The 21,901-nt window shown below is 43.2% G+C and overlaps 2 protein-coding genes across 5 annotated transcripts in view; one reads left to right on the top strand and one right to left on the bottom strand.

The window, feature by feature from the left end:
- AARS2 (alanyl-tRNA synthetase 2, mitochondrial) overlaps positions 1–8,313 on the bottom strand; it is a 17,111-nt gene extending 8,798 nt beyond the window's left edge. Inside the window, exons 1-11 of one of the 2 annotated variants that reach the window (XM_021390366.1) lie at positions 8,060–8,313; positions 7,739–7,927; positions 7,305–7,450; positions 6,337–6,531; positions 5,647–5,791; positions 5,057–5,202; positions 4,657–4,765; positions 4,029–4,067; positions 3,170–3,281; positions 2,488–2,615; positions 1,617–1,770 (exon numbers count right to left, since the gene is read on the bottom strand). In XM_021390366.1, the coding sequence (XP_021246041.1) occupies positions 1,617–1,770; positions 2,488–2,615; positions 3,170–3,281; positions 4,029–4,067; positions 4,657–4,765; positions 5,057–5,202; positions 5,647–5,791; positions 6,337–6,531; positions 7,305–7,450; positions 7,739–7,927; positions 8,060–8,278 (1,582 nt within the window). In that variant the 5' untranslated portion in view covers positions 8,279–8,313. The remainder of the gene's footprint in view (positions 1–1,616; positions 1,771–2,487; positions 2,616–3,169; positions 3,282–4,028; positions 4,068–4,656; positions 4,766–5,056; positions 5,203–5,646; positions 5,792–6,336; positions 6,532–7,304; positions 7,451–7,738; positions 7,928–8,059) is intronic. The other variant, XM_021390365.1, reaches the window with a different exon arrangement.
- On the top strand, positions 8,266–21,901 carry RNF8 (ring finger protein 8). 3 transcript variants are annotated; one of them, XM_021390367.1, is made up of 8 exons: positions 8,266–8,499; positions 9,680–9,808; positions 11,390–12,130; positions 13,101–13,163; positions 15,047–15,136; positions 15,591–15,698; positions 16,709–16,913; positions 18,798–20,840. In XM_021390367.1, exons 1-8 carry the CDS (start codon positions 8,287–8,289, stop codon positions 18,941–18,943), a joined length of 1,695 nt encoding a protein of 564 aa, XP_021246042.1. In that variant the 5' UTR covers positions 8,266–8,286; the 3' UTR covers positions 18,944–20,840. The 3 variants fall into 3 exon arrangements, with proteins under 3 accessions (XP_021246042.1, XP_021246043.1, XP_021246044.1); XM_021390368.1 differs by having other exon boundaries at positions 16,709–16,920; XM_021390369.1 differs by having other exon boundaries at positions 8,318–8,473; positions 18,798–21,901.

Genomic DNA, 21,901 nt, shown 5'->3' with positions numbered 1-21,901 from the left:
TTCAGAATCAAGTCACCTCTAACTTCACCAGTGACAGACTTGCTGGGTAGGAGGTAACCGAGCAGGGACACCCAATCTAGGTTAACATGAGCTCAAGAGAAAAAGACATGGTGGATGTGTCTGCATTGTGTTATACTGCATGCTTGGCCAACCTGATTGCCTTCTACAAGTAGATGAGTGGCTTGGTGGACAAAGGAGGTCATGATCCTTGATGTAGCAAGCTACTCTCTCATAGCATCCTTGAAATCAAACTCAGGAGATATGGACGGGGCAGGTGGACCACAAGGCAAATGTATACCTGGCTGGACAGTTGGGACCCAGAGAAAATTGCTCAATGTTTCAAAGTTCAACTGATACCAGCAGAGCTACCTGGAGGCTGATATTATGGCCAACATCTTTTAACATCTTTACTAATGACTGTCTATGACAGGATGGGACGTACACTTATCCTGCTTGTGTCTGGCAACAATTGGTCAGAGTAGCCGATACACTGAAGAGTAAGGCTGCTTTTCAGAGAGATCTTGGCACGCTAAAGAAATGGACTTAGAGCAACTTTGGGCTTCTCAAGGGCAAGCTGAACACAAGTCAGCAGGGTGCCCTTGCACGAAGGAAGACTGCTACCTGCTGGGCTGTACAAACACACAGTTAGCAGGTCAAGGAAAATGATTATTCACCTCTGTATGTGGCATTTGTGAGACAACAACTAGAGTACAAGAAATTCTGACTGTGCACAGGGAAAAAACCTTTCACACAAAGAGTGATAAAAAAATGGAACAAGGACCAGAGAAGCAGTGGGATCTCCATCCTTAAAGATACTGTAAGCCTAACCAAAGAAGACCCTGAGCAACCTGTTCTGACTGTGAAGCAGATCCCTCTTAGATCAAGAGACTGGACATTCAGAGAATTCCCTCCAACCTGAATTATGCCATGATTAAGTGACTGATGAAGCAAGATAGTGCTAGCTTGGAAAATTCAGCCAACGCCTTCATTTTTCATCTAATGTGCTCTTGTTGTAGTTTGTCTAGTTTGAACTACACATTTACTGTAAAGTTTGAACTACCTCACTTTTTGCTTGATGTGAGTTGCCATCAGTACACTGCATAACAGGCTGTACACAGCTATCTCTAATTGCTTGCAACAGCCACACCACCTCTCACTCTGTGTGGTTTAGCTTTATGCTTTCCCTAGAGCATCAGCAGCCCGTTATCCCAAATGATAAAAAACCTGCACTGGCATCTAGCGGCCTGCCAAAGAAATGCACAGCTTTATGCACCTACCAAAACACCTTGCATAATCTTCATTCTCCATAGCACTCACACCCAGAAGCCTGATTGCTGGGGACGGATTCACCTCTAGCAGAAAATGAGCAGTCACTGCCTCAGCATCACATGGTAAGATGAACCCATTTCTCACAGCCTTGTTACCAGCCTAGCAATAACAATAGCAGCTACTTTGAGAAAAGTTACAAGGGCCAAGAAAAGCTGCAGCAGAAAGGTGGAGAGGTTTGAACTAAGAGGTATGTGTCCTCCTGCATGTACCAGGTAGTAAAAGCAGGGTCATGAGGGATTCCAGCTCCCTTAGGCAGTTTGCCTAACACATGGGATCTTGACACTTACCGTACTGCCCATGCTGCCCAAGCTTGTAGGAGTACTTTGGAGAGTCATCGGTAGCAGGTATGTTGTCTCTCTGCAGCTGAGCCAGAGAGTGTACATCGAGGTGCACGTCTGTGCCCCCCAGCTGTCGTCCCTCCTGTTGGCCACGAGCCTTCCGCTGCAGCAGAGCAAAACCAAAGTTAGATGCAAGGCACCTGGGGAAACCCAAACCAGTAACTGGAGCTTTGGGGCTTGAAGCAGCTTCTGCAATCTTCCTGGGAAAGGCTAGCTTACATCTGTGCTGATGCAGGCTACTGCTAAACCAACCCGTCCCTTCCAGCCCTACAAGCACTCAGTAGCACTCTATGCTAGCCTTGAGGCAAGCCATAAGCAACTGCTAACATAACACTACTTGCACAGCTTGCTGCACAGCTATGAAACTTCCAGGCCATTAAAGCTCAGAAGAGCAAGGCCTTAATCTGATTACTGTACAGGGCAGGCAGTACAAGTCTTCCAGCACTACAGAACTTAAACTCTTCATAAATCACTTGCTGTTTGGGCTGTCCAAGCTGGCTCTGCTTTGGTAGTGTTGGACTGCATGACTACCAGAGGTTGCCCCTAACATATGTAATTCTGTGACAACCTCCATTCCAGCCAATATCATACAGCACTGATACTGATCTGTAAAGAATCACCAGAAAATACTTTTCAGTCCTACAACCACAGGCAAGGGCAGTGGGACCCAGCTGCTGCTTCAGACTCACTTCCCATTCAAAGAAAAGGCACATGGCCCTGTGATGCATCTGAGGAGCCTTAGAAGTGACAGGAATTCTGCCTCTGTGCTCACAGGAGAGGATAGGCTCTAAATTATCATCACGAAAAAAGTCTCTCTTACCTTAGCATCCTCTAGAACAAGTTCATTAAAAGCAGCTAAATCCAAACGGATTCCCTTTTCTTCAAGCATCAAGTCAATGAGATCCAGGGGGAACCCCAAATTCCCATAGAGAGACCAGGCTACTTCAGCTGTAGGACAAAAATGAAGGATATGAACTATGCGTGAGCATAGGAAGTAAAGGCATCTCCAAAGTTGCTTGAGTGGGACCAATCTGATGTGTGATTTGGTAACTGGATTCACATGTGCTGTGTGCAAATACACTGATAATGAGAAAGGGCAGAGAAACCACACCATTTTTAGTATGGTACTGTGTACAAATGGAGCCACACAGCCACATCTCTGCCAGCATTCAATGCAGCACATCTAAGCAGGCAGCTGCTCTGGTTGGGCCCTGAGCGCCTCCTTTCGGCTGAGTCTTGTAAGAATCCAGTTAATCAATAAATAAAGCAGCAATGGGAGTTTCTAACTTTCCTAATACCTAGTTTGTTGTGAGAATGACGTATGAGAAACAATTGCAGTCCGGAGAAAGGAGCAGTATCTGCTTTTAAATTCAGCACTGGGGTGCCCAGGGCTGGAACGTCAAAGACACACGGAGGAGGTAGCTACAGTTTTGGCTGCAATGCTTGTAGTGACCGGGATCAAACCATCTTGAAGTGCAATTTGGCTGAGAAAGGAGGCTTACCTGGGAAATTCGCGGAAGGCTTCATCTGCTGCACTGTTCGCTCAATGATGCGCCTCCCACGCTCAAGGGAGGACAGAAAAGCAACTTCATTCTCATTGATGATATCCATGACCTGCCCAAAGAACAGAAGAAGGGTTTGCCATAACACCTCAGGAAGCTCTCCAGCTCAGCTCAGCCCAGCCCTGCCACCTCCGGGCTCACTGCTAGAGTCAGCTCAAAGCAATCAAGTGGATGTCTAATGGGCGCTCTGTCTGCTTGAACCAGCATCTGTCATTATGTGGCTCCGATGCACTATTACACAGTGCCAAAGTCATTGTTCCTCCTATCATTGTCCCTGATAATATTGACCATCCACCTGGGAAGAGCTGGAAGCTGACAAATGTTCCCTGTTATACATTCGTTATCTGTGACCCAATTAAAATTGCATGGCTGAAACAGAGAAATTGCCTTTCACAGCTGCTGTCAGCAGAAGCAAGCAGGGACTAGCCTTAAATCCCCAAGCCACTTTGGACAAAGGGTACCCAGGCTAGAACAGACTGTACTTGCATTCAACAAAATAGCTGCCCTAGCTTTTTCAGAGCAACAGCTGCCCTCTGAGAACAAGGAGTCTGTGTTAATGACCTAATAGTGCTCCCACAACAAAGTTTGCCAAAGATACTTCGCATACCCAGGCAGCACCTATGATGCAGACATGCTCCCAGCACATCCCAGCCTATACATGAGAACCCCACTTTGGAGTAAGCTACGCAAAATCCTCCAGCTAAGATCTGTGAAAGGCTGGCTTCTGCCCCTGAGAGTAGAGCCTCACAAAGTCCATAAGAGAGGAAGGTTTCTTTCCAGGGGTTTCTGCGTTGCTTACCTGGTCTGCATTCTTCCTCAGCTCTGGATAGGCATCTCCCTGTAGAGCGAATATCAGTTAGAGATAACACCATCCTCAGCAGCTTCCTTGGGGGATCTCAAAGAACGTCGCAAGCATTATAGAGGTCTCTCATGAAGGTGAGTATGCAGGGAGCCCCAGTGCCTCAGGGACAGTATCACAACGGGAGAGTCACACCTTACTTATAGCTGCTGTCTCCTGACTATCTCCCCATGACCCTACTCAGCTAACCCTTGCACAGCACTTCTGTGGCAAACACATCAGTTCACGCTGGGAAGAAAGCACTGCCATTTAGGATGTTTGTTAATAATCACAGGGACCAACTTCAGAAAGCTTTAACCAGATGTGACAGCCTGGAAGCTGCTGCCCTCAGGAAACAAGTGTGTGCTTGCATATATTTATGCTTATCATTTGTCACAATAGCAACAGTCCCCCATCACAAACGATCCAGAGACAAGAGATGTTTACTGTTGCAATGCACGGCGCCAGATATACCCTCCTGGAACACCTTTCTGTCCAAGATTGTCTCCTGACAGTGTACAGGATAGGAACATGGAGCTGAAGAGAATGTGTGATACTCATCTTCCCTAAAGCAGTAGTTTTTACTCACCAGCACTTCCACTACAGTAGGCACGAGGGAGGCTAAGAGCCCGTGTGGAGCATGAAGGACTTCAGAACAAAAGCGGACAGCTCTGCGCAGAATCCGACGCAGCACCAGTCTGAAAGCAGGGCAGAATTCCCCAAGCAGCATGTGAGCATCCCTGCCCAGCTCCCACAATCCAGCACACCCCACACACTGCCCCTCTTTGGCCTGACCTAATTGCCAAGGGTCAGCTGCTCCACATACTCAACACCTAATCCAATGATGAGAGGCAGATCTGAACCTCTTTCTGGCTCTCACCTTCCTGTCATGTACTCTGTATCTTTGGTCCACATTAGAACCTCTCCCCTAGCTCATATTCCCTTCTGGACCTAATTTCTTCCACTGTGCTTTTTTCATATATCCTTACTCTGCTCCAGAGAGGCCTGGGTAGATGCCATCAGTGATGCACACGCACAAGGTCCGCACATGATCTGCCACCACGCGGTAGGCCATATCCACATGCCCAACATCAGCATTCCCAACCAGACCTTGGTATCTGGGCCCCCCACAGCCCTAAAAGAGGAAGTGAGGAGACGACAGATCAGCAGAAGGGAATGGCTGCAGAAGGGAAAGTTCCAGTGCAACAGGTAGCCAGCTACATTTGACATCATGCTTCTCAACTACTCCGTGAATCAAAGATACATTCATTCAATCCTTCCAGAACGTTAGAGACCAAAAGCTCTGTACCTAAGATGCGTCAGCCAATGTCCTGGCCCTAAGGAATCCAAGACACTTTGAATTAAAAATGGGTCATCAATGCTGCTAAACCAATGGATTTCCAGTGAGAAATTTTTCCTGAGCTCCCCTTGGTGCTGTTGTGGGCCTGGCCAGACATACCTCCCGTCTCAAAATACTGCACAACAACATAGGTAAAGAAGGCAAGGCCGTAGCATGGCACCAAGCAAACAGCCTGCTCTGGAAGAGCTTTCACTTAGCTGTGACTCTGAACAGGATCACCTTGTGAATGGCATCTAAGATGGGAGTGAAGAGATCTGTGTCGTAGTTGGAGTGTTTGTTCTGCAGAATGGTCACCAGCCTTTCTAAGCCCATTCCCGTATCCACATGGCGCTGAGGCAAGGGTAGCAAATTCCCGTCCACCTCTCTGTCAGCAAGTTAGGAAAAATAAAAGGCAGAAAAAAAGCACTGGTCAGTTCTGGGCAAAGAAAAGATGTACTTGAGTTACAGAGAATGGGAGAGTGATAGGGGAGTGACAGGGGATGGAAACAGCAGGTAATCCAACAGACGATTGCTCAGGGACAAGACTAACAGCAGCCTGCCTTGGCACTGTCAGGTAACCAGGCTCTGGTCAGCAGACCATCAGGCTATACTGCAATGTAGGGGAAAAGGGTTTCCCTAAACAGCGGTCCAAAGCCTTCTTCTCACCCTGCAAGTTTCTCTACACTGCTGCAGACCTGAAGAGACCCCTGGGATGCAGAAGTGAGGAAGGAGAGGCAGACTAAGTTGAAGGAGGACTGAATACAAAACAAAGGCGGACCATGAGTCTCGGCGGACACGTCTTCCCGGCTTCCCCTTTGCTCCTCTACTGCCACCTCCTGGAAAGCAATGAGGTGTCCAAAGCTATATGTGTATGATTCAGATGGCATGCAACAGGGAAAGGCTCTGAATTTCAGAGGAGATGCCTGGTACCTGTTATACTGCATGAAGACCAGGTTCCAGATCTCCACTACATCGGGGCTGCCCTGGTTCACCAGTGCTGAAGCATTTCTGCCACCACCCATGTGGTCATAGTGGATCTCTGTGCAGGGACCGCAGGGACCTGTGTCACCCATCTCCCAGAAGTTGTCCTTCATTGGGAAAGGAAGTACGTGGCTGCCAGGCACTCTAGAAAGGCAAACAACAGAAGTGGCAGCGTTGGTGCGTGCACACAAAGCACACATTAGACTATATCACAGGGAAAGTTAAAAGGATAGACCCTTCCTGACTACTACAAACTCGGTATCCAAACGCATTAGGACTTGTTTTCTTCTGTTCACACTGAATTGCCTCCTTAGCAGCAATAAGCTAGACCAAACCAGACAGGACCCTAGTCACTGCTCAGAATGGCTAGCAAAACCAGCCTAGCTCCTGCTAATGGACACAGATGTGCCACTGAGTTGGTGGAGCCACTTTTCTCCTTGGAAAGAATTGTACCAGAGCTAAGACACGACTGTGAGGAACAGGACTGACCACTACAAATAGCACACAGCTGGCTGTCTTGGGTCCAAAGCTCACATACAGCCTAGAACAAGCTCCCAAATTGCAGTGGCTTCATCCTCACATTAAAGCAGCAATTGCTAGCAGAATACGAACTGCACAACTCCCTGTGGAGAGGAAGTAAAGGATCACAGACATCCTTTGCACACTGCATCCAGGTTAGACAGCCTGAGGTATACAGACACAGACCAATTGCACCTGAGCAGCAGTTTAAAGGTGAAATGCTCCAGAGGATGAAGAGTCCAACTTTTAGTAACCCAAACGAAACAGAAACTAAATGAGTTTAAAACCCAATTTTTGGCTCCCACATCTGACTTCCATCAATTAAAGAGCAAATGAGAGACTATGGAGACTGTGACATCAGTATCTGCTGCTCAGAGCCCCTTCTCTAGCACACTTACCCCAAGCTGAGCCATACATCTCTGCACTCCTCATCTGCGCTCAGCCCCAATGAGGAGTCTCCACCAAAATATGTGACATAGAGACGATCCTTTGGGATCTTGTAGACCTCCGTCAGGAGCTCCCAGGCCATGCTACACGCCTCCTCCTGAGTAGGCAGGAACAGAAAGGAAGCACAGAAATACGAAGTGTGGAGTGAGACAAGAGTATTCTTCAGAATGACCGTCAGACACCAAAGAAGCACATACTAGCTTGCTTTCTGTAAGCACTTGCAGTGATTCAACATAACAGCCGACCCCCTCTGCTTCATGCCACAGAGTTTGGAGCTGTAATACCCATGACAGAGCGCAGTGTTGGTATCACAGGGTAGCATGATGCTCTAAGAAAAGAAGGCTTGCATGCTCCCTCAGGTAAGGACTTGCTCTTGCCGCCTCACCTTGAAGTAATCCCCAAAGGACCAGTTCCCCAGCATCTCAAAGAAGGTGTGGTGATAGGTGTCACGGCCCACGTCCTCCAGGTCATTGTGCTTCCCCCCGGCACGCACGCACTTCTGGCTGTTCACCACCCGCCGCTGCTGCGCCAGCTCGCTGCGGGGATGCGCCGTGCCCAGGAAAACGGGCTTGAACTAGAGAACATGGGACAGAAACACCTGCTATTGCCGGCTGCTGCCCAGGATTGGGCTCCCAAAGCACACACCGGGAGGGAAGGGAAAGGGGGGAAATCCGGAGAGCGAGGGGAGGAAAGGCTGCGCCCGCACCTGGTTCATCCCCGAGTTAACAAAGAGGAGGGTCGGGTCGCCGCGGGGCCGCACTGGGGCGGAGGGCAGGCAGCGGTGACCGTGCTTCTCCTCAAAGAAGCGGAGGAAGGCGGCGCGGATCTGCCCCGCGGGCGGACAGGCGGCCCCGCGGAAGGAGCAGCAGGACCAGGGCCGCCGCACCGCAAGCAGCGGGAAGCGCAGCGGGCCGGCCGCCGCCATGTCGGCCTATGGCGGAAGTCGGCCCAGCGACTTCCGGAAGAGGCGGGGGCCGACGGGACTGCGGAGGAGCGCCGCGAGCCCACCCGCTGCAGGAGAGAGCGCGGCATGGCGGCGCGCGGGGCCTCGCGGCCGGCATGGTGCCTGCGGCGGGTCGGGGCGGGCGGCGGCTGGCTGCTGCTGGAGGCCGGCACGCAGGTCAGCGGGGCGGCGGATCTTCTGTGGTGAGGTCGGGGGGAAGGCCTCCTGGAGCGGGCGTGGTGGAGCCCGGTGGTGAAACAAGGGGAAAAGCTGAGGCTGGGCCGGCTTCTGTCAGCGGCGGTAACGGGGGGGGGAATCGGGGACTGAAGCTTAATTTCCTGCATCCCTCGCTGTTACAGTCCTTAGCATCAGCTCACGTCTACATACTATAGCATAAGGGGAAAAAAGCCTCGCTTACCGGGGTCAGCACTGCACAGTGCATTCGATTTTTATGCCTAAGTTACTTAGGTCATACTTTGCATCTGCTTCAGTTATGTCTCAGTAGGACGCAGGGAAAAGCATTCTCGGGGGGATTTGGAGCCAGGAGGTGTGCACACATACTCAGCAACAGGTGCACGTGAGGGAATGTGCCAGACTTGGAGCACAGGCTCTACAAATTGCACGGAGAATCTCGCTGAAGTGAAGCTCTCTTTGCTGCACCACTCTGCAGGGTGGTGATATTTCGCAGGAGAGAAGGAGAGCAGAGCTGTACCTTAAACGGCAGCCTGCAATTAGATCAGATTGAACAAGATACTATGAAACTGTACCATGACCTTATGCCTGCTAGTTCCAGAAGATGCGGTTGGGTTCTAATCAGATTATTTAGATTACTTTCAGACTGGCGATGAACAGCACGTAGCTTAGGTATTGTGCTTTAAGGGAACAATTGCACGTGCATTTTTTTGATGACAGTTTTCTGGGCTATTTTTGTCCTGTCTCTTTCCTGTTTACAGAGAGTTGTACAGATGCTGTTAGCTAAAGACAAAATTTTGAGACTCACGCTATTGCATTGGTTTGAAGAAACACTGTTTAGTTAGGATGTGAATGAGGTAAGGCATGGATGGAGTGAGAGTTACTTCAAGCAGCTTTGCTGCTGAGAAAATTTTCTCTGAAACCAAGGTTGTAACCTGTCTTGCAGCAATCAAATTTTTATCAATGGGAGAGAAAGAGAGTGCTTCAAACTTCAATTTCTAGTTACTCTTGAATTTAAAGCAAAACAAACAAACAAACCACCCAACAACACAAAATAGCATACAGTTCCGAACTCTTAAGAAATAGCTTTAAGATGCTAATCAAGGTAGCTTTCTGCTGTACTTATATTGAGTTCATATGGTTTTTATTTACTGTCTTGCTGATTTTTTGTTTCAACTGCTTCATTTTTAGGTAACTGTAGGTCGAGGATTAGATCTCACGTACCAGCTGGTGTCAAAGACCTGTCCCTTGATGATTTCTCGTAAGCACTGTGTTTTCCAGCAAAATGCAGAAGGGCAGTGGACTGTTAAGGATAATAAGGTACAGAGACTGACTAAAGACCTTTTACTCTTAGTTTCACTGTAGACAATGCCTTGTTTGGGATCAAACAAAGTATGATCTTTGATTATAATATCGTATAAGTGTGATGGAAGGTCCATGGAAGCACATCGTGTCTGTTGTGCAGGTGTAGCAGGAAGCTTTGGTCTGCTGCAGTTGGGATGCAGGCCCTATTGCTTTCTTTATGTGGACTTGTCCCTTGGTCTCACGTTTTCAGACAATTACAATCCTACACAGAGCACTTTGCGGTCTGTGAACTTACTTTGTGTTCCTCTAATTTAAAATAAATAGATAAATAAAATGTAGCGTTCAGAAAGATAGTGTTCCTGTACTGCTAAGAAAAGGGCACACTGCTATCGCAGTGACAAAATTGCTTTGATTATAACCAACTACAGCAGGAATCTATTGTTAGGAAAAAGCATGCTTTGCGTTATCTTCAAATGTATTCTGCTTAAAATTCTCCTCAGCTGATTAGAATGTAGAAAAAGTGTTGAGATCAGAGTCTTCAGCTAGGTCTGTCTTTCTCCGTGGTGATCTGTTTTCTTTTTTTAATCATGAACTCTGCACTTTCTCAATCGTGCTGAAAGCTGTGGAATCAGTAACTTGCCTTAAAATAGCACCAGTACAGCAAAAAATGTTCAATACGTCATACGGTCTTGAAGGATGTTTAGGTCAACAACAGATTAGCCAAAAATGAAGGCAGTGGCTACTGTTAAAATTACTCTTAAACAAGGCTGTACTGCAGTAACTGTATAATCTCGAAATTTTACAGTGTTTGTATGACTGGAAATATCTATGGTAGATTAGCTTTAATAGCTGTATGTTATCACTGCTACCATTTTTGTGAAGTTGTTTTGTCAAATCTTTTTGGGATATGTCAGTTGCTAATGACTCTGCATTCGTCTTGAGGGCAGCTCTGTTTCTCTGATTTTCAAAACTATTTCTTGAGCTAGTGCCTAATTAAAAAACAAACAAAACAACAACAACAAAAAAAAACACCACACCTTTTTCTGATTAGAACATAATCTCTTGAAGAACCTTTCCCCTGTTTATATTTTCCTTGTATTTATGAGAACTGTCTCATTTTTTTTTCTTTCATTAGGCAGTGCAAGCTATGCTCATTTTTCTTTTCTAGTTTCTTCTTGGATTTCAGGTGACATTGTCAAGAATAATTACTGCAGTGTTCTTTGTTCTTGTCAATGATGTATTACAAAATTTTTTGGTTGGCTAGTTCTTATTTCCTCCGAAGCTTTTGGGTAGTTTCTTTCCCTTAGACTTAGTTCTTTTCCACCTGTACAAGTGCATATATTAATTTTGTTCTTAGTGCTTGTACACAAAAATTCAAAATGTAGTAATAATGTGAGGCAAATAAAATATAATGCATTGACTGTAATAAATGGGGCATTGAGCCATTAGGTTGGGTATTGCAAGGTTTATTTAAAGAGGTGGCTTGTTCTGTCTGCAATACTGCAGAGACTGGATATGTTTACAGTTGCCAGAAATAACTTGAGGTTGACTTTGTAACTGTATATTGAATCTTGCTGATTCTTTGTTTATATTCAGAGTCTAAATGGAGTTTGGCTTAATAAACAGCGTCTGGATCCTTCAAAAACCTATCCTATAGCAGAAGGAGACCGCATCCAGTTGGGAGTGCCTTTGGAAAACAGAGAGACTGCTGAATATGAGTATGAAGTAATTAAAGAGGAGTGGGAGAAAATCAGACCCTTTTTAGCCCAAAGGAGTGACCTGGGGAAAGCTAAGACCTCAAGATCTAAACGTAAATTTACTTTGGAGGAATCGGAGACATCTGGATCAGAAGGCCCTTCAAATTCCAGATCCAAAAGAGACAGAGTGTCATGTGGTGGTGAACCTTTGAGTAATCCATTGGGAAGAGTAGGAGAGGCAAAACAGTTGACAGACAGGATGGACGTCAGGCTGCCCTCTCCTGGATCAAGTGAGGACGATGGCGGTCCAGCGCGTGGTAGCCCTGATCGCGCTGAGAAAGCTGTGGCTGTTGCTCACCAGGACCAGAAACGCTCTGCACTTTCTCAGTCGTGGACTGGCCTGGAAAAGCTGAGGAAAACTCTCATAGATATAAAGAAGTTAAAAGTCAAAGTGCAGGAGAAGCAGACAGCAGTTCTGAATGCAAAGCAGAAGCGCAGGAAGGCTGCTCAGAAGACGATCCTAGCAATGGAAAAGGAGCTGCAAGAGCTGCAGGACAAGCTATGCACAGAACAAGTGCAGCATCAGCAGCAGGTGGAAGAGCTGGAGAGGACATTCTCTAAAGAGCAGCAGAAGCTGGAGGTAATCATTTTGGTCTGTGTGTTTTGAGCTTTTTTTTAATTATAAAATTAAAACTCTCTGATCCTCTGTGGTTACAAAGAGGACAAATTAAAAAGTACTTGCCTGAAGTGGGAATTTTTTCTAGTATACAACTGTTTCTGAATTAATGCTAAGTTCACACGGGGAATCCATTTCCTTTCCAAGCAAGTGCATCATTTTTTGTCTTTCTCAATTCAGAGCTTGAGGAAAGAGGATTTTTTTGTTGTTGATGATGTTTTTGTTTTTTTTTCTTTTTACATGAGAAAAATAGTCTCTCCTTGCTACCTGCAAGTACCTTCAAGCAGTATGTGTATGTTGATAACTTTTTTTAGATAGGAAGCTACAAGTCTTTCTTTCTGTTTGGGTTTATTTGAAATCTGGTTTAAAGGAAGAAGTAAGTAAGTATTCAATAAGTAATAATTCATCTGGGAGTTACTTTCATGACTCATCAGTTACTTCCTTTTAAAGTCTGCTGCTAAAGGCAAGATACTGTATCAGAAGTACAGGAGGTTTGGAGTTGTGTGCTTAGGATAAAGGGAAGTTCACCTGAAGCTGTAGCACTGTCTGACCTATTTAAATGTGTTCAAAGGTAGAGCTGCAGCTTTTTCTCATGTGTAAGCTATTGCTGACTTTCTGGCTTCTGTGAGCATTGCAGTGTCTTTGGAGCTAGAGTAACATGGAATTGTTCCAAGTGTGGAACTGTAAACGTTACGTTCATTTTAGCTCCTCACAGTAAATGATAGCTTTAATTTCAGTAGTACACATGAATCGCTAGAGTGGGCCTTCTCAGGTTTTGCTGAAAATCAGTATTGTTTCTTTAAGTATATAAGCTAATGTACAAAACAGTCATTTTCATTCCTGTGTTATCTTCAAATATTTTTTTCTTCCTTCTATAATTTTCTTACTGCAAAAATGTCTAGTTTTGGTGTTCTGTTTTTTTGTTTTTCTTCAGGGAGTAAAGTGGCAAGATGGGGGAGAGAATCTGAAGGAGCAGCTGGCCCAGGTTCTGCAAGAGGCAAGTAATTAAGTCTACTTGGTCTAACTATGTAACTCATATTGTTAAATCTTACTGCTGTGGCCTCTTGGTGGAAGACGAGGACTCTGCCTGAAGTGCATTTCGAGTGGTCTTCATCTTCTACAGACCAAATTACTGTTAGAAAGTGATAGGCCTCCCTTTTTGGGAGTTGCTGTGTGCCAGCAGATAACACAAGAATGTGTGCTTTTAGAAAGCATTAAGCAGCTGTTGTGATTCTACTTGAATTTGGTCAGCATGCTGGTGGACATTTTTGTGAGGTCTGTCCTCTGGTTATCTGTTTTGGGAAAGTTGCTTTGGTGGTTTTAAACAACAGAAAAAAGAATTAGCCTTGGTTAGGAATGTTTTTGGGAGCGACTGTCACCTGCGTAGGTTTTCTAGGCTTTCTTTCTAAAAAGTCTTTTGTTTTGGAAGGCTAATCCAGAAAGAGATTCAGCCAGCCCTGCTGTGTATGTTGACAGGCTTTCATGACACTTGTGTGTCAAATACACCTTGATACTCAAATGTGATCGATGCAGTCAAGATAGTGACAAGAAAACCAAACTGAAATGTAAAGTAAATAGCAGATGTTGCCAAACACTTGGAGTCCATTAGGCTGAATTTTAACATGCCTTTCAAAATGGAGTGGCCTATTAAGACAGGCTTTGAAAGTGGAATGAAATCCTGCGTTCTGTTATTCAGTGATACTGGGAGGTGACTGAAGTATTATGTTGAGTTTTCTTTAAGAACTTATGTGCTACTGCACACCATATTGAAGGCTCAATCTTTGTTTTGAAACGTTTACAATCAAAGTAGATGAGCAAAGATGTAAGAACACATGCATCCAGAATGCTGCAATAGCAGCTGGTGTCATTAATTTTATGATTGTGGAGTGGTGCCTGGAATGTGCTGTGTCTGGGTAGAACATTCATAAGCTGTAATAATAGCCCAAAGCCTTTTGAGTGTTGGTTGCTTGTGTAGGTGTTTCTCTTGGTTATGAAGTGGTTGTTTGCTACTACTTTGCAAATTGTCCCCAGTCCTAGCTGGGAAAAATCAGCAGAAAGCCAGGTAATTATTGAAAACTTTGAGGTGATAGTTTTGGGCATTTTCCTCTCTGCAGTACTCCACCATGTCATATAAAGCTTATTCATATGTTTTTGATATATTTAAAAGTAATTATGTGAACAGCCTTTCTTCTTGTCTCTTTTCTGTGTCCTGTGACAGTCCTGCCTATTATTTCTGGTAGAACCCAATATTGTTTAAGTGCCAACTCCAATTAGAGTCAAAGTACACAAAATACAGCTGCTTTGATAAGCATAGGGAACTTCAGTAGTTGGAGTAAGTTCTGTTCAGAGAAGTTCCTATTGTACCGTCTGGTGCCCAGGTTCATTCTGCAGTGACATGGCTGTGCCTCATGCATGTCACTTATTGTCAAATGTTGATTTTTACTACCATGTCCTGTAGTGAGTTTTATTATGAACAACATATGCTGTAGAGTTTAGGCCTTTTTTTCTCATTCATTGTTGTATGGCACGTTTTTCTTGTTTAATGCTGCTTGCTTTTATCTTGTAAAACTACAGGAGTTGGTGTGTCTTTTGTGTCACTGCAAGAAGGGAGTTGTCTAAAGATAGACGAGAAAGAGTAACTTGAGAGAGGAAATGAAAAGTATCATGCCGCTGGGAAGGTCATAAATAACTGACACTACATTGCAGTTTTAAGTTCAGGGTAAACTGCCTTAACTTAACACTCCAACTCATATAGACAGATGTTGCTTTTTTAGGAGAAGACAGGAGAAATGAGTATGCTGAACCTCATGATTAGAGCCACGTATATTTAATAGGGTAGCTTAGAATAACACTCTTATTTTTGGGATGGTATCATTACAGCATCATGCTCTGATGGAAGAATTGAGCCGTAGTAAAAAAGATTTTGAGGAGATAATTCGAGCCAAGAATAAAGAACTGGAGGAAACCAAGGTAAGGAATAAAAACAAGTTCTCCATAAGTGAAATATGATATGCTGTGACAGAATAAATGGTTTATTTACCATTTGCTTTGACTGTGTGTTGCCTTCTGTGGTGAAAAGCTCTTGTCTTGGTCTGGCAGCTGATTCAGATTTCCAGAATTTGCACAGAAATATGCAAGAATGGAGGGTGAGGGTAGGGATCATCAGTAGGCTGAAGGGGACTTTAGTAAACGGCTACTCTTTCTTGCAAGCACTTTATAACGGGCAGGAATATTCTCAGTACTGCTGTAACTTCAAAGAGGAGGAGGTTACAAATCTGGGTACATAACAAACACAAACTTGACATGGAAAAATTTATAGCAGTATGATTTTCTACTTGTACTGTATTCCTCCACAGGTGCAATTCCCACCATTATTATATCGATCCTTGTTGTTCATAACTGACCGTATTTGTTTTTTCCATAGGTGGAGAAGGAAAAAGTGAGAGCCCAAAAAGAAGAAGTGTTGAATCAGATGAATGATGTGTTAGAGAATGAGCTGCAGTGCACAATCTGTTCTGAGCACTTCATAGAGGTACGTTTAAGCCAGTATGGCTTTGCCAGTAAAGAAGAGTCTTGAAAAGCTTTCTCTACTTCTGCAAAAGTAATAGTCAAGCTTTCTTTTCTTTACTTCTGTAAATTAACAGACCCAACAAGATGACTTGTGGTAAGGGCTGGTCCAGAAACCCATTCTGTCTGCTCTAAAAATTCTTCTGGGCAAGAAGTTCAGCTTTAACGTCTCTACCTGCATAGATATGAATGCTTAATCCTAAGATGCATTCAGGCTTGCAGGAGTTAATAGTGTTTGAACTGGTGCTCTGAGGTGCTGCTGACAGCCTGCTCGGGCATTCTGTGGTAGACCTTGCTTTAAGTTGACTAGGGTTGGGCAGCTTCAGCATTAGGTATAAGAACAGGTTAGTAAGGGAAGGGGGGGTGCAGTGTTCATCAAGTTCTAAACCATTTATGTTGTTCAGATAAACTCTTTTGAGAGAGAGAAACTAATTTAGGAAGCTATAGGCAGATGATGCCTGAAATGTAGACTTGTTCTATCTGTTCATTTTTTACTAGAATTTCAGTTTCATTCAATTCATTTCTACTGTAGGAAACCTATTAGCCTTCTTAAAATGATCTAGGGCTTGGTTAGAATTTTAGTTTCTGACTTCAGATGCAGAATATTATTATCTTACATTATTATTATTATTATTATTATCTTACATTATCTGAGTTATTCCACAACTTGACCTTTTCAAATTGGGGGATATTATAATGCAATTCATTTGTTCTGTTAGTTTTTCTGACTTAGCTGTAGACTTGCTGTGATTATGGTGAATCCACTACCATGTAAACTTGTCTGTATTCTGCAATGGGAGAGTTATTTTACATGCAACCCCTACAAAGGCTAAAGAAAAGACCTTTGGGCTTCTTCCCCAGCCTTTCCCTATAGGAGGTATTTGTTTAACATTTTCTGACTTCAGTGAGGCTTTTTTTCTTTACGATGCTTGCTTGAGCGTGCTGTCGTAAGTATCTCTCCCTTAAATTCCACAGGCAGTCACTCTGAACTGTGCGCACAGCTTCTGCTCCTACTGTATTGACGAATGGACGAAACGCAAAGTGGAGTGCCCTATCTGCAGGCAGGAGATTAAGTCAAAGACACGCTCTCTGGTGCTGGATAACTGCATTGACAGGATGGTAGAAAATCTGGATTTGGAAATGAAAGAGCATCGCCTGACCCTGATCAGAGAGCGGAAAGGTGAGAGGTGGGTGGATGTGGCATGATGAGTACAATCTCTCATTTCATCTATTTTGTACAACTTTCTTTGGCACCTATATACTAAGGAGATGCTCAGAAAATGCAGCAGAAATACTGGACGATATTTGTTATTGGTAGAATCAGCAAATCGAGATGGGGAAATGATTTTAAGATATATTGTGTAACTAGCTTTACTGCACAGTAAAGTAAAATAAAAAGTTCCGAAAAAGACTTCAGTATGAATTTCACAGTCCAGCCGGAAGATTTAACCATACTAAAGGTTGTTGTAAAAGGTTTCAAAGAGGTCACTAAAGAAGAGCAAAACTTGGGCCTTAAAAGATTCCCCTTTTTGATTAAACTGTCAACTACATCATTGCAAAAACTCAGCAGAGCAATGCCTAATGATAAAGTCTGAATTATCTTTGACATGCTAGATTTTTATAGGAATCTCTGAAGGGAATTTTGGGAATATGTCATGTAAATGAATGCATGGCTGAAATGGCAGTTGCTCTCCCATACTAATTCTTAAGGAATTTATCTAAACACAAAAAGTTGTTTTAACTAAAAGACTATCATGACAATGCAGGCTGTGAGTAAAATTCCAGTATGGAGGTATTCCTCTTCTGCTTACCCCTTCCAATGTTGTTTCTAGAGCAATTGATGCTGGTATCTAGGTGCTGAAATGTACAACTTCTTGCTACCCCTTAACAAATTCTTATTGTTGTGTTCCCTTAAATAATTGTCCTGCTTTCCCCCTTGTAGATGTGAGTGCATGATCCTTTATTTTGCAGTGTGTAAAGCCTTTTTGAAATCCTTCCTAATGAAAGGTACTTTTGAAATACTTCAGATTCTCCATGGTGGCATAGAATGACATGACTAAACATTGTTAGTTCTAACCTGAAATCATCACCTATTTAACCAAGCCAGTCTGATTCCCTCAGGAAGTGCTGTGCTGCTCGGAAGTTGTCCAGCATGGCTTCTTGATTTGCTTTTACCTTTGCAGAACTGATACTGCTCTTGTATAATATGCACTTCTGCAGAATATGCTGTAGCGCTATTGAAGTGTCTCATCAGGTATCTAATGGTGATTGGATGAAGTGCTGCCTTTATTGGAGCACACTTCGTTTTCACATGGTGGAAAATACGGTCTTGATGCTTGTTCAGACAAAAAGGAAATAGGCTAATAGCATCTATCAAGTGAAGGTAGGCTATAATTAGATAAAATGATTAGTAATAGAAAATCATATAGCTTCACCATGGTGCACTTGGGGAGGAAAGAAGAATTGTTTCTGTGTGATCTGCTCATTCAGTGATGGAAGCATTGTGATTCAGATGAAGATAGCCATGTGTCTAATTCAGTGTGAACTCCTAAGAAAAAATCAGTTGAAATTGAAATAATGATGGAAGTAGCACTTGGAAAGCCCAGTCACATAATAAACTTTAGTATAATGGACACGAGTATAACAGTGTGTGCTCTTAAAGGTATGGAGGTTTCGACAGGGCCTTAAGAGTCCTGAAAAGCCATTACTTGTTGAAGGTTCCTTACCACGTTTTGTTGCATCCTCCTTTCTTACCTGGCAAGGTGTTGTAATAACTAACCACTACCTTCTGCCAACTGTGTGCCACTGAAGGGATGCAGAATGTCTCTTCCTCATCTGCGCTGTCTTGACATGAAGAGGCATATAGGAAACTTAAAACAACAAATAAAGAGAATGTTCTTTTTATGCTGAAAATTGAAGCAAAAAAATTCCTGTGCCCTGTAGCTTGAAGGACCTAATACAAACTGTTAGTCGAAGGCTAGAAGATTCAAAGAAAACTAGCTTTTTTGGCAGCATTTGAGAGTACAGGGACTAATACCAATTTTTATATCTGTTTTGAATGCAGAGAAACGGAATGCGTTGGCGAACCGAGCCACGGACAATGACAGCAGTGTCATTCCTTCCATCTGCTCCATCTTGTCAATCAGCAGTTGCGACAGTGAGGACTCTGAGGAGGATTCTTACTATAATGAAAGCTACTGCATTATCTAAACAGTGTAACCGCAGGCTGGTTTGCCTGCATGCTGACCAGAAACAACCTAATGGTATTTGATCTACTACTGCTGGATGAGTGGACTGGACATCTGGAAGGAGAGATTCTATGAAGAAGCTGGAACTGGAGCTGAGAACTAGTAACATTTAGAAGAATGACCTTATTTTTTAAGCGAATGTACAGAAGCTTGATCTCTAAAACAAAACTGGGATTGTGGGAGAACAAACAGCTCTTATGCTAGATGGTTGACATACAAAACCTAGGTTTCCAAGATCACTTCTGACATACTCAGTGTGGTGTAAATATTTGAATGCATCACTGCTGTTTCCTGAGTGAATGACATGTTTAAATGTGTATACCAGTTTCCCTTCACCCAGCAGGGAGATTGACAAAAGATATTTGATAACTTGGTCATTTGCACCAGCTAACAGGAGAGGTTATATTAGAAAAACATACCAACGTGGGGTTTTCCTCTTCACTTCCATGTCAGCTGGAGTCATTCTAGGGCTTTCTGGCCATTAAGTTAAAGGGTGAGTTATGGACCATGTCAGCCTTAAGTGCTTAAATATAAAGTAAGCTGAGCTGCTGGCTTGTTTGTTTAGTTGATGTTACTCATTTTCTATTGGATGGGGATAGAGAAGATTAAATCTTCCAGTATTCCTTAGTTTGTGCTCTTTTCATACAACATCTTTGGTTTGTTCCTTGCATAAAGAGTTTTAGAACTGTGAAACGGCACATCCTGAAATTATTAGTAATGACTTCAGCAGCAGAGGGGAATCTTGGCCTCTTTGTTAAGTACTACTACTAGTTGAATGAATGAATGAAATGTGCTGTTGGTAGTTAAGCAGCATCTGCAGGCAACCACAAGCAACTATTTAGTTCTGTTGTTTACAAAAAATTGCTATTGAGCTATGGCTTTGCTACCCTCAGAGCTCTTAACTCATCTCTAAGACAAAGCAAGTCTTGCCTCATCCTATCACATCTATGAAGTAATATGAAATTGTCTATTAAATTCCATTTTCAGTGGCGTATGTTTTTGACTTAGCTCTTACATGGGCCTGTTATGTCACTGTTAGAGCAGGATGAGGGAAGCCCTCATCTGTAATATTTATTTGGCTGTTTGTACGTACTTTCTTGTTCCTGTGTTTATTTTGCTGAAGAAGGAAAATATAAATCCATTTGTGCATTAGTCTTCCTTGGTACAAGCACTGTCTTTCTCCTAGTTATCGTTGAATTTTTCGAGAAAACCCAGATTGTTTCTTTTTCATGACTTTGCTTCACGTTTTCATTGCTGTAAGTAGTTCGACTATTTTAAAATTATTTGAAACACTGTATGCAGGAATTGATAAAAGATGTCCTAACTCTTCAAGCCTGTGTTAGCAGTGGCTATCTTACCTGTAATTTAGAACGTACAATTGTATCTCTTATTTTTTCCTACTAAAGAAAGATGCCATTAAAAAAGTGCATGAATTATAATGCTTTCCTAAGAAAGTAGTGCATTCTGGCAGGTTTGAGTGATAGGACTTAAACAAGGGAAAATTATCTGATATGTGGTCAGGCAACTTTCTTAAAATCTTAACGTGAGGTTTCTCTGAGCTATTACCTTTTGAACTTTCCCCATGGCCTTTTAGTGTTCTAAAATATACAGGCTCTTGAAAATTTCTTTTGTACATATGTGCTCTCTAGAATGTCTGAGAGAAGAGGACTGCACAAAACACTAATGAAAAACTCTGACATTGGAGCAGGAGTTCCTGTGGAAGAGAAGTAGGAGGAGAATGTTCTGGTTGTCTAGGACTATGAATTCTTGTACTGTGTACCTCTTCCATGTTGCTTTGCTTTTTTTATTTTATTTTTTATTTTCCCTGTTTCATTTTGCTGAATACATTTATTTTCTTATGTTGGTGTTTATGCATATTTTAGAAAAAGATGATTCTTCTGCTAACGGAGTACTTCTTTGGTATGCTTTGAGAGCATGCCATTTTCACTAGAATATAGAGAATATTCTTCATATTCTAGTGAAAGGAGACACCCTACGTATAAAAGTGGTATACTTAGCCTTTTAAACTGTTACCAATAGGTGCACCAAGATACACATGGAATAATAAACTTTTTCTACTTATCAATAGGTACCTAAATTGTAAAGGTTCAAGGAGAGAGGCTAAGCAATAATGCTGCTTACTGGCAAAAGCGTGTCATTGACAAAAGCAGACCCTTCCTCCCAGTTCTCTAAGTTCCTTGGGAAAACTATGATCTGATACAGAGCTGCTGACTATACGTATGGAAGTGAGTTCCAAGTATTATATGAGCTATGATGAAGGTACTCCACTATCCTATTTGTCGGGAAGAAAACGTGCTAGAACAGTGTTATTCTGATAGAGGACAAGTTAAACTGTAGGTATCTTAAATTTTTGTATGCTTCTTGATACTGCTTCATAAAGAAGCTGTGGAAAGGTAACCTAAGTGAGACTATTTGAAGTTTTGTTCACAGCTTAGTGCCTTCAGTGCTGCTGAGTTTTCAGTGGTAAAAAGATTTAAAGCGCAGATGTTTCTCTTATTGACCATATAGTTGGCTATGATCAGGCATATAACATTTTACACTTCTGCATTTTTGTAGTTGGACTGAAAAAATCTGCCAGATAGCAGTTGCAGAGAATGGGATAAGGGAGCTATTAACTCCAGCAATATGCTGCTGCAAAGATATGTATCCAAACATTTAAATTAGGGTAAGTCATATGTAACAGTAGGTGTTTCCTAATCTATTCAGCACTAACAGGACCCCAGCATAGTAGTGCTGTGCTTGATCTTAAGGACTGCGCTTCAAGATGGATTTGGACCAGCTGGAAAAACAGAAAGATGTGAAGACTCAGATACGTGACCTCATGCAAAAGATTTAAGAAACTCCAGTTCTCTTTGTCTCTGAAAAAATAATAAAAAAAAAAAAGCTGAGGCAGCTGTAA

The sequence above is a fragment of the Numida meleagris genome, chromosome 3, assembly GCF_002078875.1.
Source record: "Numida meleagris isolate 19003 breed g44 Domestic line chromosome 3, NumMel1.0, whole genome shotgun sequence".
Lineage (NCBI taxonomy): Eukaryota > Metazoa > Chordata > Aves > Galliformes > Numididae > Numida > Numida meleagris.
This window is presented reverse-complemented; position numbering and strand designations above follow the sequence as displayed.